This window comes from Oncorhynchus clarkii, chromosome 13, assembly GCF_045791955.1.
Source record: "Oncorhynchus clarkii lewisi isolate Uvic-CL-2024 chromosome 13, UVic_Ocla_1.0, whole genome shotgun sequence".
NCBI lineage: Eukaryota > Metazoa > Chordata > Actinopteri > Salmoniformes > Salmonidae > Oncorhynchus > Oncorhynchus clarkii.
The window spans coordinates 35,842,382-35,868,515 of record NC_092159.1 but is presented as its reverse complement, the minus strand read 5'-3'; the positions used below and the strand labels follow the sequence as shown (position 1 = coordinate 35,868,515).

Sequence of the window (26,134 nt, the reverse complement as noted above, 5' to 3'; positions counted from 1 at the left end):
ATTGACTGTAAACTATTATGATTAATCAAAAGAAAATGAACAGGGTGGCTTCTAATGATATCCCAGAGGACACAGAGAGGGTGAAGATGGCACCTCTCATGGGTGACATCTTCATCAGAGTTCTGAGGGTTTTCACATACAGCAGTTTGTCAGTCGGGACATCAAAGATGCTATACCTTCAGAATATGCATGATGTAAGTGTCAGTGCAGTCAGTTAAAAAATACATCTGGCAGTGGAGAAGAAGAAGGGAAAGACTGTCATTTGCTTTTCACTGGCTGAAGTCAGTGAAGGCTAACCAGCCAAAAGGGGATAGAGAGAGAAACATGGAGAGCAAGGTGGGGGGAGTTCAGGCTTCCACAACTGATCATAGGTTTTTGAATTACTGCTGTCTTTCTAATATTATATATTTTTTAATGGTAAAATTCATGAATCAATCCTGATACTCTAGAGTATAGAACTAAATACAAGACATTGTAAGTAAAGTTATTGCTCTACCCATTGGCAAGCTCGACCAATAACTAAACATTGAAAATAAAGATCATCAAACATCTCTGAATAATATGTTTATTATAGAGAAAAGAAAGAAAGAACAATAACATGTTTAAAGACTTCATCTCCCATGGTGCCATACACGTTGCGTAGCCACGCTTCGCAGGAGTTGGCGGGTACGAGGGAGGCACTGGATGGCTATTGTCTGTAGCTTTACGCAAAAACGAGAAGTGTCCTTTTAAAATATATTACAAGCTGATCTTTACATAAGATAAGCACAACATCTATATATTTTTTTAGACAAACCATTGGTGTAATACTGGTTTTCATTTGATAAAAATAACTACATTTACGACAATTCATTCATTAGAGTCAAATCTCTGTAAAGGTAAGTGGCTAGTTACTTCACCATCGCCTTTGCTCTTTAGTGGTCCCCCCAGCGTTAACCTTGTATTATGCACAGTGGGTGATAAACATATCTCGATAGGCCCAATATATTGACACGGCAATGTGCATCTTGCTACATTGTTGCATGCGGATTCTGTTTTGAGTGTTCAATGGTATTGTTTTCGCGCGAGTTCGTGTAGATTGCTCTCGTGCTATGATTCAGGTCAACATGGACGACTAGTCATTCCATCTCGACAGCTCTGGGGGGGGGGGGGAAGAAACCCCCTAGCACCATCATGTGAAACGGGATCGGCTGATGGCATAGTGAACGGGTTGGTTAATACATTGGAATTGTGTGTAGCCCTTTACATTTCCCCTGTATTCGACCCTTTTACTTCGTTGCACTGCGCTATTGCCCGTTATTATTGAAGTAGGAAAACGATTTAGGTTGCTACATTTCATTACCCCCGTTCGGGCAGGAATGTGGCTCGTCGAATTGGTTACTCCTAAAAGAGAGGAAACGTGCTGTAGCAAAGAAAGGACTGCTTATTAGACAAATATATTTGCATCGATTTACAAGTGGCTAAATTCACATCATTGATTGACATTGCCCGTTAATACGAACAGTGTAGCCACCAGCGAACTGCAGCGTTCACCTAAAATCAATGCTACCCCAATAGGGCAATGGAATCAGAAATCATCACCTTGTTGAAATGACTTACATTTTGAAACGAACTGTTGAATTGCACGTCAAAGCTGGCACTCAAATGCGTTGTTTAGCCTACACAACATTTTGATGATACTGAAAAACGTTGTCTTATTTAATTATGCTTTGAATACATTTGTGTTTGTATGATAGTGATGCTTTACCCCCTGCTTACCCCAATGTTGAGTTAGGAAGGGGTGGGGGTAAGCGTTTTCTTGGTGTTGTGTGTTCCATAGGGTAAGAATCAGGGTGTCTGTGTGCCCCCCAGACATTCCCTTGTTCTCACCATGTTTGTTTTCTACCAGTGGTTTGTAGTGATTGTGTGCCTAAATTGATTTGAAGCTTGACCCCTTCATGCTGAATCTCATGTCATTTGATGTGCTTGACTGCGTGATTGCTGGTCTGATTGATATGATTGTGCTTCTGACATTTTAAACTTTCCAAACATATTAGTAGGTGTGCGTTGGTCTGCACCACATCAAGGCTACAGCCCAATGGAATGTTCAAGAACTCCTATAATCCCTACCCCATTCCGAGATCATGTATTCAAGATGGGTACCAACCCCTAGGGCTCTCCTCTGGGAATCACGCCAACAGTGTACCATCCCTTAGACTCTCTAGTCATAAATATTTCTGGAAGTAGTGATGACAAACCTAAGAGGGCTTCTAGTCAAATATTTGCTTTTCTGTGTATTTGTTTGTATTAGTTGCAGACTTGCAGTACAATGCATGCCAGCTTTTTTAATAGAAACATAATATATCGCCGCTCCATGCGTTTTAGTACTGACCATGTAGTACTGACCAAAGATTATTTTAGAACTAACCCAAGATAGACGTTTCCAAGAGGCGCATATGACTTTTTCTGTATGTAACAGAATGGAGTTTTGGTCACAGAACTGTATTGAGATCAAATGTTTTATAGATGAGAAAATAAGCAGAATGTCGGCCAAAATCCATCTCCCTCCATCTTCTCCCACTGCCAACCACTGGTCTTCCTCTGGTCACCATATTTGGTGGTGAGCGGAAATGCCAAACTGGATGCTTCACATGTACACAGCCGATAGAACAATGAGACAGATGTTTCATCTGTGCTGTCGTGGTATGCATGCATTACACGTTAGTAATTTATTTGACTGTGAGAGATGATACCATGTGGTTATCTTACCGTTGTCATTCTCTCCTGCCTTCTGTGATATCTCCCTGATGCCTCTGATCCATGGACCCCCCCCCCCCCCTGTTCTCCCATCACCCATGCCTAAGTAACACCCCTCCCCTCTCACCCTGTTTAGCTCTGTTGACAAGGAACCCGCTGGTTCCACTGCCTTCTCCCAGCCTGAAAATGAGTGAGCCTACCGCTACAGAACCCCCTAGCGATGTGACCCCCATTGTTACTACTGGTGTTACCACTGAAGGTGTAGATCAACCTTCTACTAATGCAAACGGTAATCCATTGTTTCTGTCTTGTGAATGCAATGGGGGTGGGTGGTGGACTGGCCAGCTTCGGCAGAACTTAAACGTCCGCAAGCGGAAATGCGTTTTTTGGGGGGGGGTAAAAGACGATGCCGTAGCTTACCCATGATGTTGCACAAGGATTTAAGTCAGTCGCTTTAGTCAAAGTATGATATATTTGGGCTTGAAGTGATAACTTCAGATATTTTCCATGTCAATATGTTTCCCCTATGTGATGACGTGCTAATACTTTTCAGTCTCAAGTTTTTCCACTCCAGGAAATCACCTCTGGAAGATCTCAAAATTGCATAATCCTCGCGTCCTCTCTCGTCTCCTTCTCAAAATCCATTGGAGGACAAGGTCAGAGGGGAAGGACCTCTGGCTTTCTCATCCAATGGGTTTTGAGAAGATGAGGACGTGAGGGTTCTGCAATTGAGATCATTCCCTCTACGTTCCTTCTCTCCAATTCGTGAATATGTAATGTTGCTTGCATCATTCTTCTTCAAGCTTTTCTGCTCTGGAAGAGGATTTACCTCCAAATATTTTTTATGGGGCCTCCAAAGGATTCTCTCTTACTTGGCTGCCCACCTTGACAAGATTAGGGGGATATGTACTAGGCTTGGGCAGTATCCAGATTGTCATACCTTCATACAGACCTTGTGCCATACCGGGAGATAATACTGGCACTGAACACCACTGATACTCGGTAATCTGAAGGTTAGCAATGTAAAAAGTACATCTAAAATTCCATAGAGAATGCTAACTAAATGCTAACAAGCCCATTGCAAACATTTTGTAACTCAAAGATGATACTCAGTTTGCTGCACGCGAATAACAAATATTAGCCAGCAAGGTTCTTGATCCCAGAGGGGGTTCTCTGCTGTTACCAAGCAAATGCTTGATTTTGGAAGAAGCTAACCACTTAGCTAGATAGCTAACTAGCTTCTAAATTAGCAAACTAAATGCACAACTGCAGAGCATTTAGCACATTTAGACAGTTAACTTAATAGTAATAAGATATCTAGCTGGCAAACATTTAACTGTGAATTCCATGCTGTAATTAGATTACCTGGCGCATGCTGCACAACAGTGAGTGACTCAATGCTCCGCTCTCTCGTCTTTGTGTGCTTGTAAACAAATCACTTGACTGTGGGCTAACTTAAGCTTCATAATAATGTGACAGCTGAAATCTAACATATTACAGGTATTTACTTAAGTAGCTACAAATATTCCAATTTATTAAAACATTTCAACAGTATTGACGGTATTGGAAAAACCATCCCATGGGTTTTTTCCAAATACCCCGGTATACGGTATAGTGCCCAAGCCTAATATGTAATGCACTGTGTTCACCCTCTACACACACACACACACACACACACGCATTCGTCAACTATGCACTCATGTGACTGTTTGCTTTCGTCATCCTTAACACCATCTTGTCCAACCTCTTTCAGATATCCAAGAATCTTATAGGTCGTGACCTTGGCTTGTTCAAGGCTGCGGACCCTCCCTTTGATGTTATGGTCCACGCTAGAGGTGGACCATAGTTTCAAAAACAATTGGTAACACTTTTTTTTGTTGGCTAGTCGAACTGTAGATGCTCTACAGACTATCAGTAACATTTCAGCTAATTATCTGCCAAACCTTTATCCTAACACTAAACGTAGCCCTAACCTTTACCCTAACCCTTATTCTCAACCTTAACCTCACCAAGCAGTTGCTTATCAACAGATAGTTTGTCTGTAGATGCTCTACAGATAATATCCAAATAAAGTGTGACCGAAACCTTTCGTTGGCTGTGTGTGGCACCCCTTATCCTTTGCTTCAAATCAGCAATGATAGTGCATCCTTCTCCATGACGGTGTATGTACACTACCGTTCAAAAGTATGGGGTCACTTAGAAATTTCCTTGTTTTTGAAAGAAAAGCAAGACATTTTGTCCATTTTAAAATAACATCAAATTGATCAGAAATACATTGTAGACATGGTTAATGTTGTAAATGACTATTGTAGCTGGAAACAGCTTTTTTAAATTAATGGAATATCTACATAGGCGTACAGAGGCCCATTATCAGCAACCATCACATCAGAAACAAATAATTTTATTCTGAAACTCGTCAGTCTAGGCTATTCCGTGCGAGAAATTTCCAAGACACGGAAGATCTCGTACAACGTTGTTTACGACTCCCTTCACAGAACAGCGCAAATTCTAACCAGAATAGAAAGAGGAATGGGAGGCCCCGGTGCACAACTGAGCTAGAGGATAAGTACATTAGTGTCTAGTTTGAAAAACAGACGCTTCACAGGTCCTCAACTGGCAGCTTCATTAAATAGTACCCGCAAAACACCAGTCTCAATGTCAACAGTGAAGAGGCGACTCCGGGATAATGGCCTTCTAGGCATAGTTGCAAAGAAAAAGCTATATCTCAGACTTGCCAATAAAAATAAAAGTTTAAGATGGGCAAAAGAACACAGACGCTCGACAGAGGAAGATTGGAAAAAAGTGTTGTGGAGAGACAAATCTAAGTTTGAGGTGTTCGGATCACAAAGAAGAACATTTGTGAGACGTGGAAAAAATGAACAGAGGCTGGAGGACTGCTTGATGCTATCAGTCAAGCATGTTGGAGTAAATGTGATGGTCTGGGGGTGCTTTGGTGGTTGTAAAGTGGGACAATTGTTCAGGGTTAAAGGGATCTTGAAGAAGGAAGGTTATCACTGCATTTTGCCATTCCATACCCTGTGGACGGCGCTTAATTGGAGCCAATTTCCTCCTACAACTGGACAATGACCCAAAGCACAGCTCCAAACTATGCAAAAACTATTTAGGGAAGATGCAGTCAGCTGGTATTCTGTCTATAATGGAGTGGCCAGCATAGTCACCGGATCTCAACCCTGTTGAGCTGTTGTGGGAGCAGCTTGACCGTATGGTACGTAAGAAGTGCCCATCAAGCCGATCCAACTTGTGGAAGGTGCTTCAGGAAGCATGGGGTGAATTCTCTTCAGATTACCTCAACTAATTGACAACTAGAATGCCAAAGGTCTGCAAGGCTGTAATGGCTGCAAATGGAGGATTCTTTGACGAAAGCAAAGTTTGAAGGACACTGTTTCAATTAAAAATCATTATTTATTACCTTGTCAACGTCTTGACTATATTTCCTATTCATTTTGCAACTCATTTCATGTATGTTTTCATGGAAAATAAGAACATCTCTAAGTGACCTCAAACTTTTGAACGGTAGTGTATGTCCTTGAAATGTTAAATCATTGTGTCCAGTCCCCATACCGGACACCTTAAAACTACCCCAGGAGCATACCAAGCTCATCTAACTCCCTCTAAAAACAAATCCATGAGGATCTCTATTTGAATACAGAAACCCATTGCCATGGTTTGGTTATACTTACAGACTTACAAAAACCCAATTTGAAAGTGGATCAACCAGATGCTAGTTATTCAGAGCCAGAGATCTTGAGGCACACTGAAGCCTACATCAGAGAGCCCGTCTCAACATAGTCCTCTACAATTCCATGAACTGTAATGAAAAAAGGGTTGGCAAACAGGGTTGATGATAAAAAGGTACAAAGGTTGCCATTCTGCCACTGCTGCTTAATTGCGAAAAAGACCACAATTTTGCATTTTGATTGGCAAATCAAGTCCAACAGACTCGATTTGGACTTGAATCCAACGTTTTGTCACGAATCGCTTCTGTGTAATCTGACCATAGTGAAGTGTGCCCATAATCATTGGGGCTTTATAGCTGTGAACAAAGTCTTTGGAGTCTAACCAAACTGTTCTGCACTCCTTCCCTTCACCAGAGCCCCCGAAGGAAGAGGTCAAGTTGGCAGCAACAGCAGGGAAGAAACAGACCAAGAAGAAGGTGGAGGAGGTGGTAGAGGAGGAGGAATATGTGGTGGAGAAGGTGCTGGACCGACGGGTGGTAAAGGGACGCGTGGAGTTTCTGCTCAAATGGAAAGGCTTCTCCGAGTGAGTTGAGACTTGATGCTTGTAATGCTACAGTCACAGAAATGAAATGATCATACATTACATACAATCCTGTATACATTTTTTTATTATAATTTTGCATCTCTTTGTTGGTACCTATGGGGTAGTGCCGCTTGGGGAAGCTGGGGGTCTTGTTGCCATGCAACAGGAGTTGTAAAAAAAAAAAACCTGGGCCCTCCTGATCTGCAACAGGTCGGACGTATTGGTCGCCATTTTCCTCACAGAGCATGTTGTGCAAGGTCTACAATGGTCTCCAATGTCTCTGGCTTGTGACAAGTGGTGGTGTGGAACACTTGCCAGTGGTTGGCAAGTACAGTGCATTTGGAAAGTATTCAGACCCTTTGACTTTTTCCACATTTTGTTACGTTTCAGCCTTACTCTAAAATGGATATAAATAAAAAATGTCCCACATCAATCTGCACATAATACCTCATAATGACAAATAGCTTTTTTATTTTGCACATTTGATTAAAAAAAACCTCCTCTCTGCAGATCCTCTCAAGCTCTGTCAGGTTAGATGGGGAGCGTTGCTGCACAGCTATTTCAAACCAAATATTTATTTGTCAAATGCGCCGAATACAACGCAGTGAAATGCTTACATACAAGCCCTTAACCAACAATGCAGTTTTCAGAAAAATAAGTGTTGAGTAAAAAATAACAAATAATCAAAGAGCAGCGGTAAAATAACAGTGGCGAGGCTATATATAGGGGGTACCGGTTAGTCGAGGTAATTAAGGTAGTATGTACATGTAGGTAGAGTTAAAATGACTCTGAATAGATAATTAACAGAGTAGCAGCAGTGTAAAAGATGAGGCGGGTGGCAATGCAGATAGTCTGGGAAGCCATTTGATTAGCTGTTCAGGAGTCTTATGGCTTGGGGGGTAGAAGCTGTTAAGCCTTTTGGACCTAGACTTGGTGCTCCGGTACCGCTTGCTGTGTGGTAGCAGAGAGAAGTCTATGACTAGGGTGGCTGGAGTCTTTGACAATTTTTAGGTTCTTCCTCTGACACCGCCTGGTATAGAGGTTCTAGATGGCAGGAATATTGGCCCCACTTGTATACTGGGCCGTTTGCACTACCCTCTGTAGTGCCTTGCGGTCGAGGCTGAGAAGTTGTCATACCAGTCAGGATGTTCTCGATGGTGAAGCTGTATAACCTTTTGAAGTCTCTTCAGTCTCCTGAGTGGGAATAGGCTTTGTTGTGCCCTCTTCACGACTGTCTTGGTGTGTTTGACACCAAGGAACTTGAAGCTCTCAACCTGCTCCACTTCAGCCCCGTCGATGAGAATGGGGACATTCTCGGTCCTCCTTTTTCCAGTAGTACACAATCATCTCCTTTGTCTTGATCACATTGAGGGAGAGGATGTTGTCCTGGCACCACATGGCCAGGTCCCTGACTTCCTTATAGGCTGTCTCATCGTTAGCTGTTGTGTCATCGGAAAACTTAATGATGGTGTTGGATTCGTGCCTGGCCGTGCAGTCATGAGTGAAGAGGGAGTACAGGAGGGGACTAAGCACGCACCACTGAGGGGCCCCTGTGTTGAGGATCAGCGTGGCAGTTGTGTTGTTACCTACCCTTACCACCTGGAGGCAGCCTGTCAGGAAGTCCAGGATCCAGTTGCAGAGAGAGGTGTTTAGTCCCAGGGTCCTTAGCTTCGTGATGAGCTTTGAGGGCACTATGGTGTTGAATGCCTTTTGTCCAGGTGCGTAAGGGCATTATGAAGAGCAATAGAGATTGCATCATCTGTGGATCTGTTGTGGCGGTATGCAAATTGGGGTGGGTCTAGGGTTTCTGGGATAATGGTGTTGTGAGCCATGACCAGCCTTTCAAGCACACCGTGGCTACAGATGTGAGTGCTACGGGTCGGTAATAATATAGGCAGGTTCCCTTAGTGTTATTGGGCACAGGGACTATGGTGGTCTGTTTGAAACATGTTGATCTTACAGACTTGGTCAGGGACAGGTTGAAAATGTCAGTGAAGACACTTGCAAGTTGGTCAGTGCATGCTCGGCGTACACATCCGTAACCCGTCTGGCCCTGCGGCCTTGTGAATGTTGACCTGTTTAATTAAAGGTCTTACTCACATCGGCTACAGAGAGTGTTATCACACAGTTGTCCAGAACAGCTGATGCTCTCATGCATGTTTCAGTGTTGCTTGCCTCGAAGCGAGCATAGAAGTAATTTAGCTCGGCTGGTGTCACTGAGCAGCTTGCGGCTGTACTTCCCTTTTTTAGTCTGTAATAGTTTGCGTGCCCTGCCACATCCGGAAAGTGTCGGAGCCGGTGTGGTACCATTCAATCTTAGTTCTGTATTGATGCTTTTGCCTGTTTTGTAGGAGGGCATAGCGGGATTTCTTATAAGCTTCCAGGTTCGAGTCCCACTCCTTGAAAGCGGCAGCTCTACCCTTTAGCTTAGTGTGGATGTTGTGTTGTGGAAATTTCCTGTATTACCAAATCATGAAAGAGCAAACCACACACAAGTATATTATAAAGTCCATATTTAATTATTTGAGCTTCACCATAGCCCTGTTTGACTCAGATCAATTCAGTGTCTATAAATGAATTCACTGAGAGTGCTTACAAAACAGTTCTTAGTATCATTTATAGCCAAGACACACCCATCTCAACTCACATGACAAATAACAGATATTAGGAACATTACACAAAGAACCTTTTACTTGAAAAAGGACGATCCCATAGCTAGATAGCATTAGCTATAAATTATTGTTCAGTTTGGTCTCCTAAACGAAGTTCTTATCTCGTTCTTGGTACCACTTAGGACCAAAACATTACCTCATCCAATGGCATATATCAATTGTCAAATCTAGATACTCCCATCAAAAATACAACCCCTCTTGGACAAAATCTAATGAGAGGAGTGACTGGCACACAGACATTGTGGAGCCAACTAACTGGTTCCCCATTAATCACACCATCCCTTCACATGGTTTAGGAATAGTTAGACACATTCACATATAAGACAAACCTGACCTCTCCCTTCTCTGGGCCAAAAGTAACTTTTTCCACATAAGCATACATATGAACATTGATAAAACATATTATTTATCAATGTTACCTAAAGAATTCTGATTCTGCCACAACAGTTGCCTGTAATCCATGGCTTCTGGTTGGGGTATGTACGTACAGTCACTGTGGGGACGACGTCATCGATGGGCTTATTGATGAAGCAAGTGACTGATGTGGCGACTGATGTCCTTAATGGCATAGGAAGAATCCTGGGAAACATATTCCAGTCTGCAAGCAAAACGGTCCTGTAGCTTAGCATCTGCTTGATCTGACCTGTTTTTTTTTTTTGAATTTACTGAGTGACTGGAGCTACCTGCTTTCGTTTTTGAAAGCAGGAATCAGGAGGGTAGAATTGTGGTCAGATTTGACAAATGGTGGGCGAGTGAGTGCTTTATATGCGTCTGTGTTTAGAGTAAAGGTGGTCTAGATGTGTTTCCCTCTGGTTGCACATTTTACATGCTGGTAGAAATTAGGTAAATCAGATTTAAGTTTCCCTGCGTTAACCTTTCTGATCTCCCCATCCCGGATCCGGGATCGTGAATACAGACTCAAGCTCATTACCATAACGCAACGTTAACTATTCATGAAAATCGCAAATGAAATAAATATGCCATCTCTCAAGCTTAGCCTTTTGTAAACAACACTGTCATCTCAGATTTTCAAAATATGCTTCTCAACCATAGGAAAACAATCATTTGTGTAAAAGTAGCTAGCTAGCGTAGCATTTAGCATTAGCATTAGCGTTAGCATCCAGCACGCAACATTTCAACAAAAACATAAAAGCCTTCAAATAAAATAATTTACCTTTGAAGAACTTCGGATGTTTTCAATGAGGAGACTCTCAGTTAGATAGCAAATGCTCAGTTTTTCCAAAAAGATTCTTTGTGTATTAGAAATAGCTCCGTTTTGTACATCACATTTGGCTACCAAAAAAACCAGAAAATTCAGTCCTCAAAACGCGAAATTTTTTCCAAATTAACTCCATAATATCGACTGAAAACATGGCAAACGTTGTTTAGAATCAATCCTCAAGGTGTTTTTCACATATCTCTTCGATGATATATCGTTCATGGAAGCATGGTTTCTCCTCTCAATCAAATGGAAAAATACTTGCACCTGGCTTTGCGCACCAGTTTCGACGCAGGACACCAGGCGGACACTTGGAAAATGTAGTCTCTTATGGTCAATCTTCCAATGATATGCCTACAAATACGTCACAATGCTGCCGACATCTTGGGGAAACGGCAGAAGGTCTAAGCTTATTCCTGTCGCATTCACAGCCATATAAGGAGACATTAGAAAACAGAGCTTCAGAAATTCTGCTCATTTCCTGTTTGACGTATCATCTTGGTTTCGCCTGTAGAATGAGTTCTGGGGCACTTACAGACAAAATCTTTGCAGATTCTGAAACTTCAGAGTGTTTTCTTTCCAAAACTGTATAGAATATGCATAATCGAGCATCTTTTCGTGACAAAATATCGCGCTTAAAACGGGAACGTTTTTTATCCAAAAATGAAATAGCGCCCCTAGAGATGCAACTGGTTAGTCCCCGGCCAATAGGAGCGCCGCCTTCTCGGTGAGAGTTTTTCTGTTTGCTTATGGCCTTATACAGCTCATTGTGTGGTCTTAGTCATAGCATTGGTTTGTGGTGGTGAATAGACAACTACAAAGAATATAGATGAGAACTCTCTTGGTAGATAGTGTGGTCTACAGCTTTTCATGAGATACTCTACCTCAGGCGAGCAAAACCTCGGGACTTCCTTACTATTAGATTTCGTGCACCAGCTGTTGTTTAAAATATACATAGACTGCCACCCCTTGCCTTACCAGAGGCGGCTGTTCTATCTTGCTGATGCAGCGTAAAACCCGCCAGCTGTAAGTTATGTCGTCGTTCAGCCACGACTCGGTGAAACTTAGGACGTTGCAGTTTTTAATGTCTCCTTCGTAGGGTATACGTGATCGTAGTTCATCTATTTTATTATCCAATGACTGAATGTTGGCTAATAGGACTGATGGTAAAGGCAGATTACCCACTCACCGTCGGATCCTTACAAGGCACCCCGACCTACTTCACTGATATCTCAGTCTTTCTCCTGCGAATGATTAGGATGAGGGCCTTGTCGGGTGTGTGAAGTAAGTCCTTTGTGTCGACTCGTTAAAGAGAAAATCTTCTTCCAGTACGAGGTGTGTAATCGCTGTCCTGATATCCAGAAGCTCTTTCTGGTCATAAGAGAGAGTTGCAGAAACATTACGTACAAAATCAGTTACAAATAATGTGAGAACACACAATAGCACCATTCCTTAGGAGAGAGCCATCTCCTCATGCACCATTTTCAGGTCTCAAGAGATGTTCAATTGAGTTCAAGTCCAAGTTCTTGCTGGGCCACTCAAGGACATTCAGAGACTTGCCCCGAAGCTATGCTTGCGTTGTCTTGGCTGTGTGCCAAGAAAATCCAGCACAGTGAGTTATGTGGCTCTAGAAGGTTCTCAAGCCGAGAAACAGCCTCCTCCATTTGCAATAACTTAAATTAATTGAAGTTTTAACGTTGCGAAAGTGACGACATTTAGAAAAGTCCCAGAATCACAAGACTAGGCGCATTGAAACTGCCTCGGCTCATAGAGACGGACCCTAAAGTTTCTGTCCGATAGTTCTCAGGGACCCCGTAGCAATGCTCGGGAAAAAAGTGAATTTTCAAAACTAATTAAGGTCGCTGCTCAGTCTCCGAATGACCTATCGAGCCGAAACCCGGGATTCGGGGTCGCCTCAGCTAGGCCTAGGCACATAATGTCAGAACTGCACCTGCAGCTTGAATGTAACTGTTTTTGACGTTTAAAAAATATATATATTTTAACAGGAGGCGCTGTGAATTGTGGGCCGACTCTGAAATATGTGATAGTTGGCTTTTAAAAGAGTTGGACAAAGTGAGTTTGGTGTCGGTATGATATATTATTGACTGATGGCTGACCTGATGGCAGTATAATATATTGGTATTGTACATTTTATATTGCAAATGGACAGTGTACATTTCCATTTTTCTTTTTTAACCAGGTAGGCCAGTTGAGAACAAGTTCTCATTTACAACTGCAACCCGGCCAATATAAAGCAAAGCAGTGCGACAAAAAAACTACAGAGTTACACAAACAAGCATACAGTCATTAACACAATAGAAAAATCTATGTACAGTGTGTTGAAATGTAGAAGATTAGGAAGGTAAGGCAAATAGGCCATAGAGGTGAAATAATTACAATTTAGCATTAACACTGGAGTGATATATGTGCAGATGATGATGATGATGTGCAAGCAGAGATACTGGGGTGCAAAAGAGCAAGAAGATAAATAACATTATGGGGATGAGGTAGTTTGGTGTGCTATTTACAGATTGGCTGTGTACAGGTACAGTGATCTCTGTACAGTAAGCTGCTCTGACAGCTGATGCTTAAAGTTAGAGGGAGATATTTTTGCAATTCGTTCCAGTCATTGGCAGCAGAGAACTGGAAGGAAAGGCGGCAATAACAAGTGTTGGCTTTGGATGACCAGTGAAATATACCTGCTGGAGCGTGTGTTACGGGTGGGTGTTGCTATGGTGACCCATGAGCTGAGCTGAGATAAGGCGAGGCTTTACCTAGCAGAGACTAATAGGTGACCTGGAGCCTGGAGTGGGTTTGGCGATAAATATGTAGTGAGGGCCAGCCAACGAGAGCATACAGGTCTCAGTGGTGTGTAGTATGTATATGCATTTAGTTTTACTAGCATTTAAAAACAGTTGGAGGCCACGGAAGGAGTGTTGTATGGCATTGAAACTTGTTTGGAGGTTTGTTTGCACAGTGTCCAAAGAAGGGCCAGATGTATACAGAATGGTGTCGTCTGCGTAGAGGTGGATCAGAGAATCGCCCGCAGCAAGAGAGACATCATTGATCTATACAGAGAAAAGATTCGGCCCGAGAATTGAACCTTGTGCCACCCCCATAGAGACTGCCAGAGGTCTGGAGAACAGGCCCTCCGATTTGACACACTGAACTCTATCTGAGAAGTAGTTGGTGAACCAGGCGAAGCAGTCATTTTAGAAGCTAAGGCAATTGAGTTTGTCGATAAGAATGCAGTGATTGACAGAGTCGAAAGCCTTGGCCAGGTCGATGAAGACGGCTGTACAGTACTGTCTTTTATTGATGGTGCTTATGATATCGTTTAGGACCTTGAGCGTGTCTGAGGTGCACCCATGACCAGCTCGGAAGCCAGATTGTATAGTGGAGAAGGTACAGTGGGAAGTTTTGTTGGCTTGGCTTTCGAAGATTTTAGAAAGGCAGAGCAGGATGGATATAGGTCTATAACAGTTTGCGTCTAGTGCCTCGCCCTTTGAAGAGGGGGATGACCGCAGCAGATTTCTAATCTATGGGGATCTCAGACGATACGAAAGAGGTTGAATAGGCTAGTAATAGGGGTTGCAAAAATTTCGGCACATTATTTTAGAAAGAGAGGACCAGATTGTCTATCCCAGCTGATTTGTATGGATCCAGATTTTGCAGCTCTTTCAGAACATCAGCTATCTGGATTTAGGTGGGGGGGGGGTGCTTGGACAAGTTGCTGCAGGGGGGTTTAGAGCTGTTGCCCGGGATATGGGTAGCCAGGCTGAATGCATGGCCAGCCCCAGAAAAATGCTTATTGAAATGATCGATTATCGTAGATTTATCGGTGGTGACAGTGTCTCCTGTCCTCAGTGCAGTGGGCAGCTGGGAGGAGGCGCTCTTATTCTCCATGGACTTCAGTGTTCCAAAACTTTCTGGAATTAGTGCAACAGGATGCAAATTGCTGTTTGAAAAGGCTAGCCTTAGCGTTCCTAACTGACTGTGTATATTGGTTTGTGACTTCCCTGAAAAGTTGCATATCGCGGGGGCTATTCGATGCTAATGCAGAATGCAACAGGATGTTTCTGTACTGGTCACGTGCTGTCAAGTCGGGTAAACCAAGGGCTATATCTGTTCTTTGTTCTACATGCTTATTTAAGATGGTGAGGAAAGCACTTTTGAAGAGCAACCAGGCATCCTCTACTGATGGGATGAGGTCAATATCCTTCCAGGATACCCAGGCCAGGTCGATTTGGAAATGCCTTCTCGCTGAAGTGATTTAGGGAGTGTTTGACAGTGCTGAGGGTTGGTCGTTTGACTGCAGACCCATTACGGATGCAGGCAGTGATTGCTGAGATCCTGCTTGAAGACGGCAGAGATGTATTTAGAGGGCAAGTTGGGCAGGATGATATCTATGTGGGTGCCCATGGTTACGGATTTAGGGTTGTACCTGGTAGGTTCCTTGATCATTTGTGTGAGATTGAGGGCATCTAGCTTAGGTTTTGGACGGCCGGGGTGTTAAGCATATCCCAGTTTAGGTCATCTAACGGTACAAACTCTGAAGATAGATGGGGGGAAATCAATTCACATGTGCTGTCCAGGGCACAGCTTGGGGCTGAGGGGAGTCTATAACAAGCGGCAACGGTGGGAGACTACTTTCTGGAATGGTGGATTTTTAAAAGTAGAAGCTTGAATTCTTTGGGCACAGACCTGGATAGTATGACAGAACTCTGCAGGCTATATCTGCAGTAGATTGCAACTCCGCCCCCTTTGGCAGTTCTATCTTGTTGGAAAAAATTGTAGTTGGGGGTGGAAATTTCTGGATTTTTTATGGCCTTCCTAAGCCAGGATTCAGACACAGCTAGGACATCCGAGTTGGTGGAGTGTGCTAAAGCAGTGAATAAAACAAACATAGGGAGGATGCTTCTGATGTTAACATGCATGAAACCAAGGCTTTTGCGATTACAGAAGTCAACAAATGAGAGCACCTGGGGAATGGGACTGGTGCTGGGGGCTGCAGGGCCTGGGTTAACCTCTACCTAAAGGCTATATGAACTGGTCGTTTAGTGCGTTCGGAACAGGGAGTAAAATGAGCAGATTTCTGGGTGCGGAATAATAGATTTAATGTACAGACAAGGGTATGGTAGGATGTAAGTACAGTGGAGTTAAACCTAGGCATTGAGTAAACCTAGGCACCAGATAAGCCAGGTGAGGTCACTGCATGTGTGGGGGGGTGGGACAAAAAGGCTATCTAAGGCATTGGGCAGGGCTGGGGGCTCTACAGTAAAATAAGACAATCACTAACCAAAACAGGAATAGACAAGGCATATTGACATTAGGGCGAGGCATGTGTCACAGAGTGATCATAGGGTCCAATGAGAAGCAATAGGTGATTCAATTAGTCGCTACTACGCTAGGCGAGCCTGAGACACGGCGATTCAGACAGCTAGCGGGCCGAGGCTAGCAGACGGGCCTTTGGCAATGTCACAACGGTAGAGCCTGTTGAAACCACCTCGGACGATTACGTCAGCAGACCAGTCGTGATGGGTCGGCGGAGCTCCGTGTCGGCAGTAAAGGGCCAATTGGCAAAAGAGGTATTGTAGTCTATGAATTAGCTGGTGGACCTCTTCGGCAAGCAGGGAGATTTTTATTTTTTAAATTAAGAACAAATTCTTATTTTCAATGACGGCCTAGGAACAGTGGGTTAACTGCCTTGTTCAGGGGCAGAACGACAGATTTTTACCTTGTCAGCCTGGGGATTCGATCTTGCAACCTTTCGGTTACTAGTCCAGCGCTCTAACCACTAGGCTACTTCCCGCCCCATGGGCCTAGCTAGAGGCAAGCTGGGCCTAGCTAGAGGCTAGCTCAAGGCTAACATGCTTTCTTCGGGACAGAGACGTTGAAGGTGAAGACCGCTAGCTGTGGCTAACTGACCAGTAGCTTGTAGCTAGTTAGCTGGCTAGCCTCTGATGGGGGTTCTGGTTCTAAAGTATAAAAATAGCAGATCCATACTACATTGGGTGAGGTGGGTTGCAGGAGAGTATACTCAGTCTGTTGATGGAAAGTGAGATTAAAATATAAATGAAATAATACAAGGAAAACTATATTTACAACGGGATATGATGGGACAAGACAAAACACACTTCCGACTGCTACGCCATCTTAATGAGGGATTTACTGAGGGGTTTACCATCACCAAATGAAGAGGCAGAAATCAACACCAACAAGCGATGGAGAGGAACCACTATCACTGCTCGGCCATGCCTAATTCAACAAGCCAGTCAATTGGGCATTTCTGCAGCATGTCCAATTCGTGATGGTACAATTGGAAATGTACAAATAAGGGATTTAATATCACCAAATGGACAGCTGAAATCAACACCAACGAGCGATTGGACAGTGTCCATTACACATATGCTATATTGTCAGTGTGAACATGCTCTTCTGCAAGTTGACAGTGTCCATTGCGTATCCATAAGGACTTCCCGTTTTGAAATGGACATGCTGAATCAACATCAACGAGAAATTCTTACTTCCTATGATCAAACATGACAAATAGATCTTCTAGGTTGATTCAGGGCTTAACATAGTGATCTATAATTTGTTCAGTATGTATGCCATTTGGACATTTCTTATGTCATTTGGTCTCCCGAGTGGCGCAGTAAGACCACTGCATCTCAGTGCTAAAGGCATCACTACAGACCCTGGTTCGATTCCAGGTGGTATCACAACCAGCCGTGATTGGGAGTCCCATAGGGCTGCGCACAATTGTCCCAGCGTCATCCGGTTTAGGGTTTGGCCGGGTTAGGCCGTCATTGTAAATAATAATTCATTCTTAACTGACTTGCCTAGTTAAATAAAAAGTCTGCCAAGGCCTGATAACGTAATTCTAGGATTATTTGAAACATTGAGTGAAATCACAAAACTTGACCTTGGGTCAAGTTCTTTCTTCTTCTTCTTCTTTCCTTTGTTTGTTTGTTGTTGCTCTCGTTGGTTGCTCTCGTCTTTTTACAAAGAGTCAGTAGCCATTGCAAACATTTCCATCTTTTTCTGATCCATGGTGACACAGAGATGGCACTTGCTTGGTCTTCGGCTGATGTATATTTGGCATCTGTCTGTTTTGCTACTTCATCTTCCAGTGTTGCGGTGGTAGTCCTGCCACATCGGGCCCTGCACCCCCCCCCCCCCCACCCCCCATGTGCTATTACGACCACGTTGGAATTATCTCAATTGTTAGGTGGTCCCTGGGCTGGGGAACCTTCGATCAGTTGGTTCTGGGGGGTTTGGAACCAAATCATCTGATGGTTGGAGCCCAGGTATAAATGGTCCTTTTACAGGTAGTCTTAGTTTGGAAATTCAAGCTGTTGTAGCCTTTTTAACCTGTATTTGTTTACCACAGTGAGGACAATACATGGGAACCGCAGGACAACCTGGATTGCCCTGACCTGATTGCGGAGTACATGCAGAATCATCATAACAAAAAAGAAAGTTGCAAGAAAGAGTCTGGTGGCAAGAGGAAAGCTGGCGAGTCTGACACAGAGGCAGGGGGTGAAGAAGGCAGGCCCAAGAAGAGGAAAGATGAGGTTAGAGCCTGTACTTGGTGTCAATATTAAAGAACATGCCTGATACTGTAGACCGTGAATGTGGCCCTGTACTGAACCTTCTCTCCTTATCCATCACTCTTTCAGGTAGAGAAGCCCAGAGGCTTCGCTCGTGGTCTTGACCCCGAACGGATCATTGGAGCCACGGACTCCAGTGGAGAGCTGATGTTCCTCATGAAATGGTGAGTTCTGGGCTGCATTGGGATTTTGACACTTTTCGCTATACGGTACTGCGATGCGAGAGTGGAAGATTGGTCAAATACTAGTTGTCCCCTCCAAAAAAGTGGGACATAACTGATTGAAGTGGCTTCACCCTTAAATTCTGTCTCCACAGGAAGAACAGTGATGAGGCTGACCTGGTGCCGGCCAAGGAGGCCAACATTAAATGTCCACAGGTGGTCATCTCCTTCTATGAGGAGCGTCTGACATGGCACTCCTACCCCACCGAGGAGGAAGAGAAGAAGGATGATAAGAACTAGCCACAGGTCCAGGATGAACGGGAAGGGGGTACAGAGGGTGGGGTTTAGAGTGGAGGGTGTGGGATAGAGAAGCTGATTTATTTCAAAACCTTTCTGCAAACCCGGACTGTTACAACTAAAACAGAGGTTGACAGATGGGTAGGGATGATAAGACTTGGCAAGGAGGTGGGGGGGGGGCATGGGTAAATACAACCCCTAAGTCTCAAGATCACTTTATCAGGCCTCACTTTTGGGTCTCATCAGCTAGATTCATGGGATAAGTAGTTTTCAGTCCCTGAGCACTGAATTTGCTTCAAAATCACCAGCTCCTCATACTGTAGTTTCGCCTCTAAAAAGCTTTTGTCAAGATACACTTTTGAGTTAGCGAGGTATCACTACAGCAGCTGAGTTTACAAAATGGAATGGTCAGATTCCAAAACACGACCCAGCAAAAGTTCTCAGCTAATTCAATTGAAATAGCCCATCTTAATTTCCAGTTTTCTTGCGTGAAATGTTGAAGTTGATTTCTTGTCAGAACATTATCTTGTACCTACACATCCCTCATTGAGCAACTCGCAGTGCTTTTTGTTTGTCTTTCTACTTTTTAAGAAACCTGTTTAAAGTGTTGGCACCTGCCTTCCCTTGCCATATCATTATCATATAATGTGTAAATAGTCGTGGTTATATTTGGTTAGTTTTAATTGGTTATGAGAGCGATCTAAGAAGGATTTTATTTGAGATTTTTTGGGATGTTCAGACTAGAGTTAACCTAGATCCTGTTCTTTAAGTGTTACGCATAGGAGGTGTATAGAGTTGTGAACAATGGTATGGAGCAGGGTTTCCATTAGGAAAACGTGGTGCTGAACATTTGACTGGCAGCATTTTAATTTACCAGACATTTGAGACATTTTCCCGACCCATATGCATTGTGTGCGTGACCTGATTAGGGCGTACAGCCACGGCGCTCAGAATGACAGCTCACATTTTAGATGATGGTAATTCGTTTTAAAAGAACGTGCAAATCGAGGACGCAACAGCGTGCGTCCTTACCGAATTCCGATGCGCACTTTGAAGAGGTTAGAATAACTGTCCACATTTACTTTTCCTCAGCTATGTCAATATACTATTCCCCATAGTAGAACATTTGACCTATTTATTGGTCAGCTTGTCGTTCTGTGCGAGAAAGAAATGGCCTACTCCAGACAGACTCTGGGACAACAGATCCCAAATGCATACAACCAGTAGGCTTATGCTACATAATTTTTTTTTATAAGAATAACCTTCAAGCAATGAAGTTGATGCAACCGATCAGAACATTTAGCTTAAAATGTTGATTAAACTATTATTTCTTCACATACAGTGCCTTGCAAAAGTACTAATCCCCCTTGACGTTTTTTTTTCCTATTTTGTTGCATTACAATCTGTAATTAAAATGTATTTTGATTTCATGTAATGGACATACACAAAATAGTTCAAATTTGCAAAGTGAAATGAAAAAAATTACTTGTTTAAAAAAAAAAAAATCAAACAACAAAAAGCTGAAAGGTTGTGTGTGCATATGTATTCACCCCCTTTGCTATGAAGCCCCTAAATAAGATCTGGTGCAACCAATTACCTTCAGAAGTCACATAATTAGTTAGATTGCACACAGGTGGACTTTATTTAAGTGTCACATGATCTGTGTCTGTATATATACACCTGTTCTGAAAGGCCCCAGAGTCTGCAACACCACTAAGCAAGGGGCACCACCAAACAAGCTCTCCAAACAGGTCAGGGACAAATTTGTGGAGTAGTACAGATCAGGGTCCGGTTATAAAACACATCCCACAGAGCACCATTAAATCCATTATTAAAAAATGGAAAGAATATGGCACCACAACAAACCTGCCAAGAGAGGGCCACCTACCAAAACTCACGGACCAGGCAAGGAGGGCATTAATCCGAGGCAACAAAGAGACCAAAGCTGCCAAGCTCCACAGCGGAGATTGGAGTATCTGTCCATAGGACCACTTTAAGCCGTGCACTCCACAGAGCTGGGCTTTATGGAAGAGTGGCCAGAAAAAAATCCATTGCTTAAAGAAAAAAATAAGCAAACACATTTGATGTTCGCCAAAAGGCATGTGGGAGAGTCTCCAAACATACGGAAGAAGGTACTCTGGTCAGATGAGACTAAAATTGAGCTTTTTGGCCATCAAGGAAAAATGCTATGTCTGGCGCAAACCCAATACCTCCCATCACCCTGAGAAGACCATCTCCACAGTGAAGCATGGTGGTGGCAGCAACATGCTGTGAGGATGATTTTCAACGGCAGGGACTCGGAAACTGTTCAGAATTGAAGGAATGATGGATGGCGCTTAATACAGGGAAATTCTTGAGGGAAACCTGTCTTCCAGAGATTTGAGACTGGGACGGAGGTTCACCTTCCAGCAGGACAATGACCCTAAGCATACTGCTAAAGCAACACTCAAGTGGATTAAGGAGAAACATCTAAATGTCTTGGAATGGCCTAGTCAAAGCCCAGACCTCAATCCAATTAAGAATCTGTGGTATGACTTAAAGTTTGCTGTACACCAGTGGAACCCATCCAACTTGAAGGAGCTAGAGCAGTTTTGCCTTGAAGAATGGGCAAAAAGCTCAGTGGCCAGCTAATAGAGACATACCCCAAGAGACTTGCAGCTGTAATTGCTTCAAAAGGTATTGACTTTGAATAGTTATGCACGCTCAAGTTTTCAGTTTTTGGTCTTATTTCTTGTTTGTTTCACCCAAAAATATTTTGCAAACTTTGAAGTGGTAAGCATGTTGTGTAAATGATACAACCCCCCCCAAAAAACTATTTATAAAAGCACGTTTCACTCCAGCAGCAACAAACAGACGCTTTACCAGCAGCTCCTCCGTTGTCTGACCAATTTTTTTCCCCACTCAAATTAGCCTCTGCATCTGTGTGCTTGTGGTAAATAAGCTGCATAAAGACTAACAGAAATACCCATGCAGCAATTTAATTATGCAAATTAACCTATAGACAGATAAGCTTGACCAGTCAAATGTATTTGCATCAATGAATAAGCTAAAGAGCATTATTTTGCAATGGGATGTTTTTCCTTCTTCCTCACAGACAATTGGCTAGCGTCAATTTTATTTATCGGCTTTTCACTTTTTTTAATCGGACAAAAACCGTCTTATTACCGGCTAACAGAAACCCTGGTTTGGAGCTACTAACTTTGTTGTGGAGCACCAGTATGACCTATGTAACCTGAGTTGTTTGTGGTTTCGTACCCATGGTTAAAAATAATTGATTGGTGTGATCTACTTTCCTGCCAGATAACACACCCTCAGAAAAGAGGCACAAAGTAAGAAGCTAGAGATGAAGATGCGAAAGATCGGCTTTCACACAGATGAATCTTTGGTGGAAAGCTTTATTTACTATAACACCCACATTCTGTCCTTATTTCTTGTCGAGCTATTCCCACGTGCAGTACATGCACACCATTCACAGGCTTCCTTGAGGTGATTGGGGCTTTTAGGAGGTTTGGTATTGTTGTCAAACTGCACTGGAAATACGTGGATTTGGATTAAGGTGGTGGGAAGGGTTCGGCTCAGTCAAGACCCATGGTTTTAATGTGGTTGCGAAGATGAGGGATGGACAAAACAAATGGCATTTTTATTTTCATTGCAATGCAACCAAATCTATCCCAAGAGGTATACACAGAGGAAAATGTAGTGTCCATGTCTGGGCTCTCCAACCCTGTTCCTGGAGAACTACCATCCTTTAGGTTTTTGCTCGAACCCTAATCTAGCGCACCTGATTCTAATAATTAGCTGGTTGATAAGTTGAATCAGGTCAATTAAAACGGGGGTTGATGAAAACCTACAGTTGAAGTCGGAAGTTTACATACACTTATGTTGGAGTCATTAAAACAATTTTTTTCAACCACTCCACAAATTTCTTGTTAACAAACTATAGTTTTGGCAAGTGGGTTAGGACACAAACTTTGTGCATGACACAAGTAATTTTTCCAACAATTGTTTATTTATTTCACTTATAATTCACTGTATCACAATTCCAGTGGGTCAGAAGTTTACATATACTAAATTGACTGTGCCTTTAAACAGGTTGGAAAATTCCAGAAGATTATGTAGTGACTTTACAAGCTGATAGGCTAATTGACATAATTTGAGTTAATTGGAGGTGTACCTGTGGATGTAGTTCAAGGCCTACCTTCAAACTCAGTGACTCCTTGCTTAACGTCATGGGAAAATCAAAAGAAATCAGCCAAGACCTCAGAAAAAAATTGTAGACCTCCACAAGTCTGGTTCATCCTTGGGAACAATTTCCAAATGCCTGAAGGTACCACGTTCACCTGTACAAACAATAGTATGCAAGTATAAACACCATCGGACCACGCAGCCGTCATACCGCTCAGGAAGGAGATGTGTTCTGTCTCCTAGAGATGAACATACTTTGGTGCGTGAAAATCAATCCCAGAACAACAGCAAAGGACCTTGTGAAGATGCTGGAGGAAACGGGTACAAAAGTATCTATATCCACAGTAAAACAAGTCTTATTTCGACATAACATGAAAGGCCGCTCAGCAAGGAAGAAGCCACTGCTCCAAAACTGCCATAAAAAAAAAGCCAGACTACGGTTTGCAACTGCACACGGAGACAAAGATCGTACTTTTTGGAGAAATGTCCTCTGGTCTGATGAAACATAAATAGAACTGTTTGGCCATAATGACCATCGTTATGTTTGGAGGAATAAGGGGGAGGCTTGCAAGCCAAAGAACACCATCCCAACCGTGAAGCACAGTGGTGGCAGCATCATGTTGTGGGGGTGCTTTGCTGCAGGAGGGACTGGTGCACTTCACAAAATAGATAGCATCATGAGGAAAGAAAATTATGTGGATATATTGAAGCAACATCTCAGGAAGTTAAAGCTTGGTCTTCCAAATGGACAATGACCCCAAGCATATTTCCAAAGTTGTGGCAAAATGGCTTAAGGACAACAAGTCAAGGTATTGGAGTGGCCATCACAAAGCCCTGACCTCAATCCTATAGAAAATGTGTGGGCAGAACTGAAAAAGTGTGTGCGAGCAAGGAGGCCTACAAACCTGACTCAGTTACACCAGCTGTCAGGAGGAATGGGGCAAAATTCACCCAACTTATTGTGGGAAGCCTGCCTGAAATGTTTGACCCAAGTTAAACCATTTAAAGGCAATGCTACCAAATACTAATTGAGTGTATGTAAACTTCTGACCCACTGGGAATGCGATGAAATTAATAAAAGCTGAAATAAATAATTATTTCTGCTATTATTATGACATTTCACATTCTTAAAATAAGGTGGTGATTCTAACCGAACTAAGACAGGACATTTTTACTGGGATTACATGTCGGGAATTGTGAAAAACGGAGTTTAAATGTATTTGGCTAAGGTGTATGTAAACTTCCGACTTCAACTGTACCTGACAGTAGCTCTCCAGGAACAGGAGAATGCCCTGGTCTATGCACGTGCACTTCTGTTTTACTAAATCCCTGTTTTAAATGCAGATGACGGGCCCTTAGGTAGTCTATATTGTGATTCAAAGTAAATACAACGGTTTTATGGTGGTCTGTAAAGTAAATCTATCCAAGGTGTTGGCAGCCATGGAATATAGATCAATCTAGCAATTTATTCATCTAACACAACTGACAAACTGAAATCGCAAGACCCAGATGAAGACAACCTCTCCAAGCTAATTCTACTTTCAGACTTTACCTTTGAGCGCTGATGTTAATTCTCGGCGTGTCTGGATCTGTTATATTAAAATGAGCTGCCAATTAAAGATCTGACACCCTCACAGAGGTGGGTTGGGTTATATTCAAGTTTGGTTTGTGGGGCTTTGCTACCTCTCAATTAATTGAAGAATTGTTCACTGCTCTATTGCGTCGGAATATCCCTCTTCTGGCATCTTTAAATCCTACATTGTTAAAGTAATGAATTGAATTGATTCATCACGGCTAACAATAGCTTGTATGAAAAATTGTTAATCGATTTAACCGATTTAATGGTGACTAACATTTAAATGTTTAGGTACTGAAGACAACCACCGTTACCAGGGGTTTTACAGCCCTGGTATAGAGCCTGTTGCCTTGGATTGGTTTTTCATTGGTATTTTACTGCTCATTTTAACATGACACGTCTAAGAAGGCTGCATATCTTTTCTAATATACCAGACCGGAAGATTTCTATATATATATATATATGTGTGTATGTGTGTATACATATACAGTGCCTTGCGAAAGTATTCGACCCCCTTGAACTTTGCGACCTTTTGCCACATTTCAGGCTTCAAACATAAAGATATAAAACTGTATTTTTTTGTGAAGAATCCACAACAAGTGGGACACAATCATGAAGTGGAACGACATTTATTGGATATTTCAAACTTTTTTAACAAATCAAAAACTGAAAAATTGGGCGTGCAAAATTATTCAGCCCCCTTAAGTTAATACTTTGTAGCGCCACCTTTTGCTGCGATTACAGCTGTAAGTCGCTTGGGGTATGTCTCTATCAGTTTTGCACATCGAGAGACTGAATTTTTTTCCCATTCCTCCTTGCAAAACAGCTCGAGCTCAGTGAGGTTGGATGGAGAGCATTTGTGAACAGCAGTTTTCAGTTCTTTCCACAGATTCTCGATTGGATTCAGGTCTGGACTTTGACTTGGCCATTCTAACACCTGGATATGTTTATTTTTGAACCATTCCATTGTAGATTTTGCTTTATGTTTTGTTGGAAGACAAATCTCCGTCCCAGTCTCAGGTCTTTTGCAGACTCCATCAGGTTTTCTTCCAGAATGGTCCTGTATTTGGCTCCATCCATCTTCCCATCAATTTTAACCATCTTCCCTGTCCCTGCTGAAGAAAAGCAGGCCCAAACCATGATGCTGCCACCACCATGTTTGACAGTGGGGATGGTGTGTTCAGCTGTGTTGCTTTTACGCCAAACATAATGTTTTGCATTGTTGCCAAAAAGTTCAATTTTGGTTTCATCTGACCAGAGCATCTTCTTCCACATGTTTGGTGTGTCTCCCAGGTGGCTTGTGGCAAACTTTAAACGACACTTTTTATGGATATCTTTAAGAAATGGCTTTCTTCTTGCCACTCTTCCATAAAGGCCAGATTTGTGCAATATAC

At 42.7% G+C, this 26,134-nt stretch overlaps 1 protein-coding gene across 2 annotated transcripts; it reads left to right on the top strand.

Moving 5' to 3' along the window:
- Nucleotides 1-630: 630 nt before the first annotated feature.
- Nucleotides 631-21,730, top strand: LOC139364590 (chromobox protein homolog 1-like). Of its 2 annotated transcripts, none has more exons than XM_071101460.1 (6): nucleotides 631-878; nucleotides 2,873-3,025; nucleotides 6,849-7,017; nucleotides 18,302-18,485; nucleotides 18,591-18,685; nucleotides 18,838-21,730. In XM_071101460.1, the coding sequence occupies exons 2-6, from the start codon at nucleotides 2,923-2,925 to the stop codon at nucleotides 18,980-18,982; spliced, it is 696 nt and encodes a 231-aa protein (XP_070957561.1). In that variant the 5' UTR covers nucleotides 631-878; nucleotides 2,873-2,922; the 3' UTR covers nucleotides 18,983-21,730. The 2 variants fall into 2 exon arrangements, with proteins under 2 accessions (XP_070957561.1, XP_070957562.1); XM_071101461.1 differs by lacking the exon at nucleotides 631-878 and adding an exon at nucleotides 950-1,209 and having other exon boundaries at nucleotides 18,838-20,505.
- The last annotated feature ends 4,404 nt before the right edge of the window (nucleotides 21,731-26,134 follow it).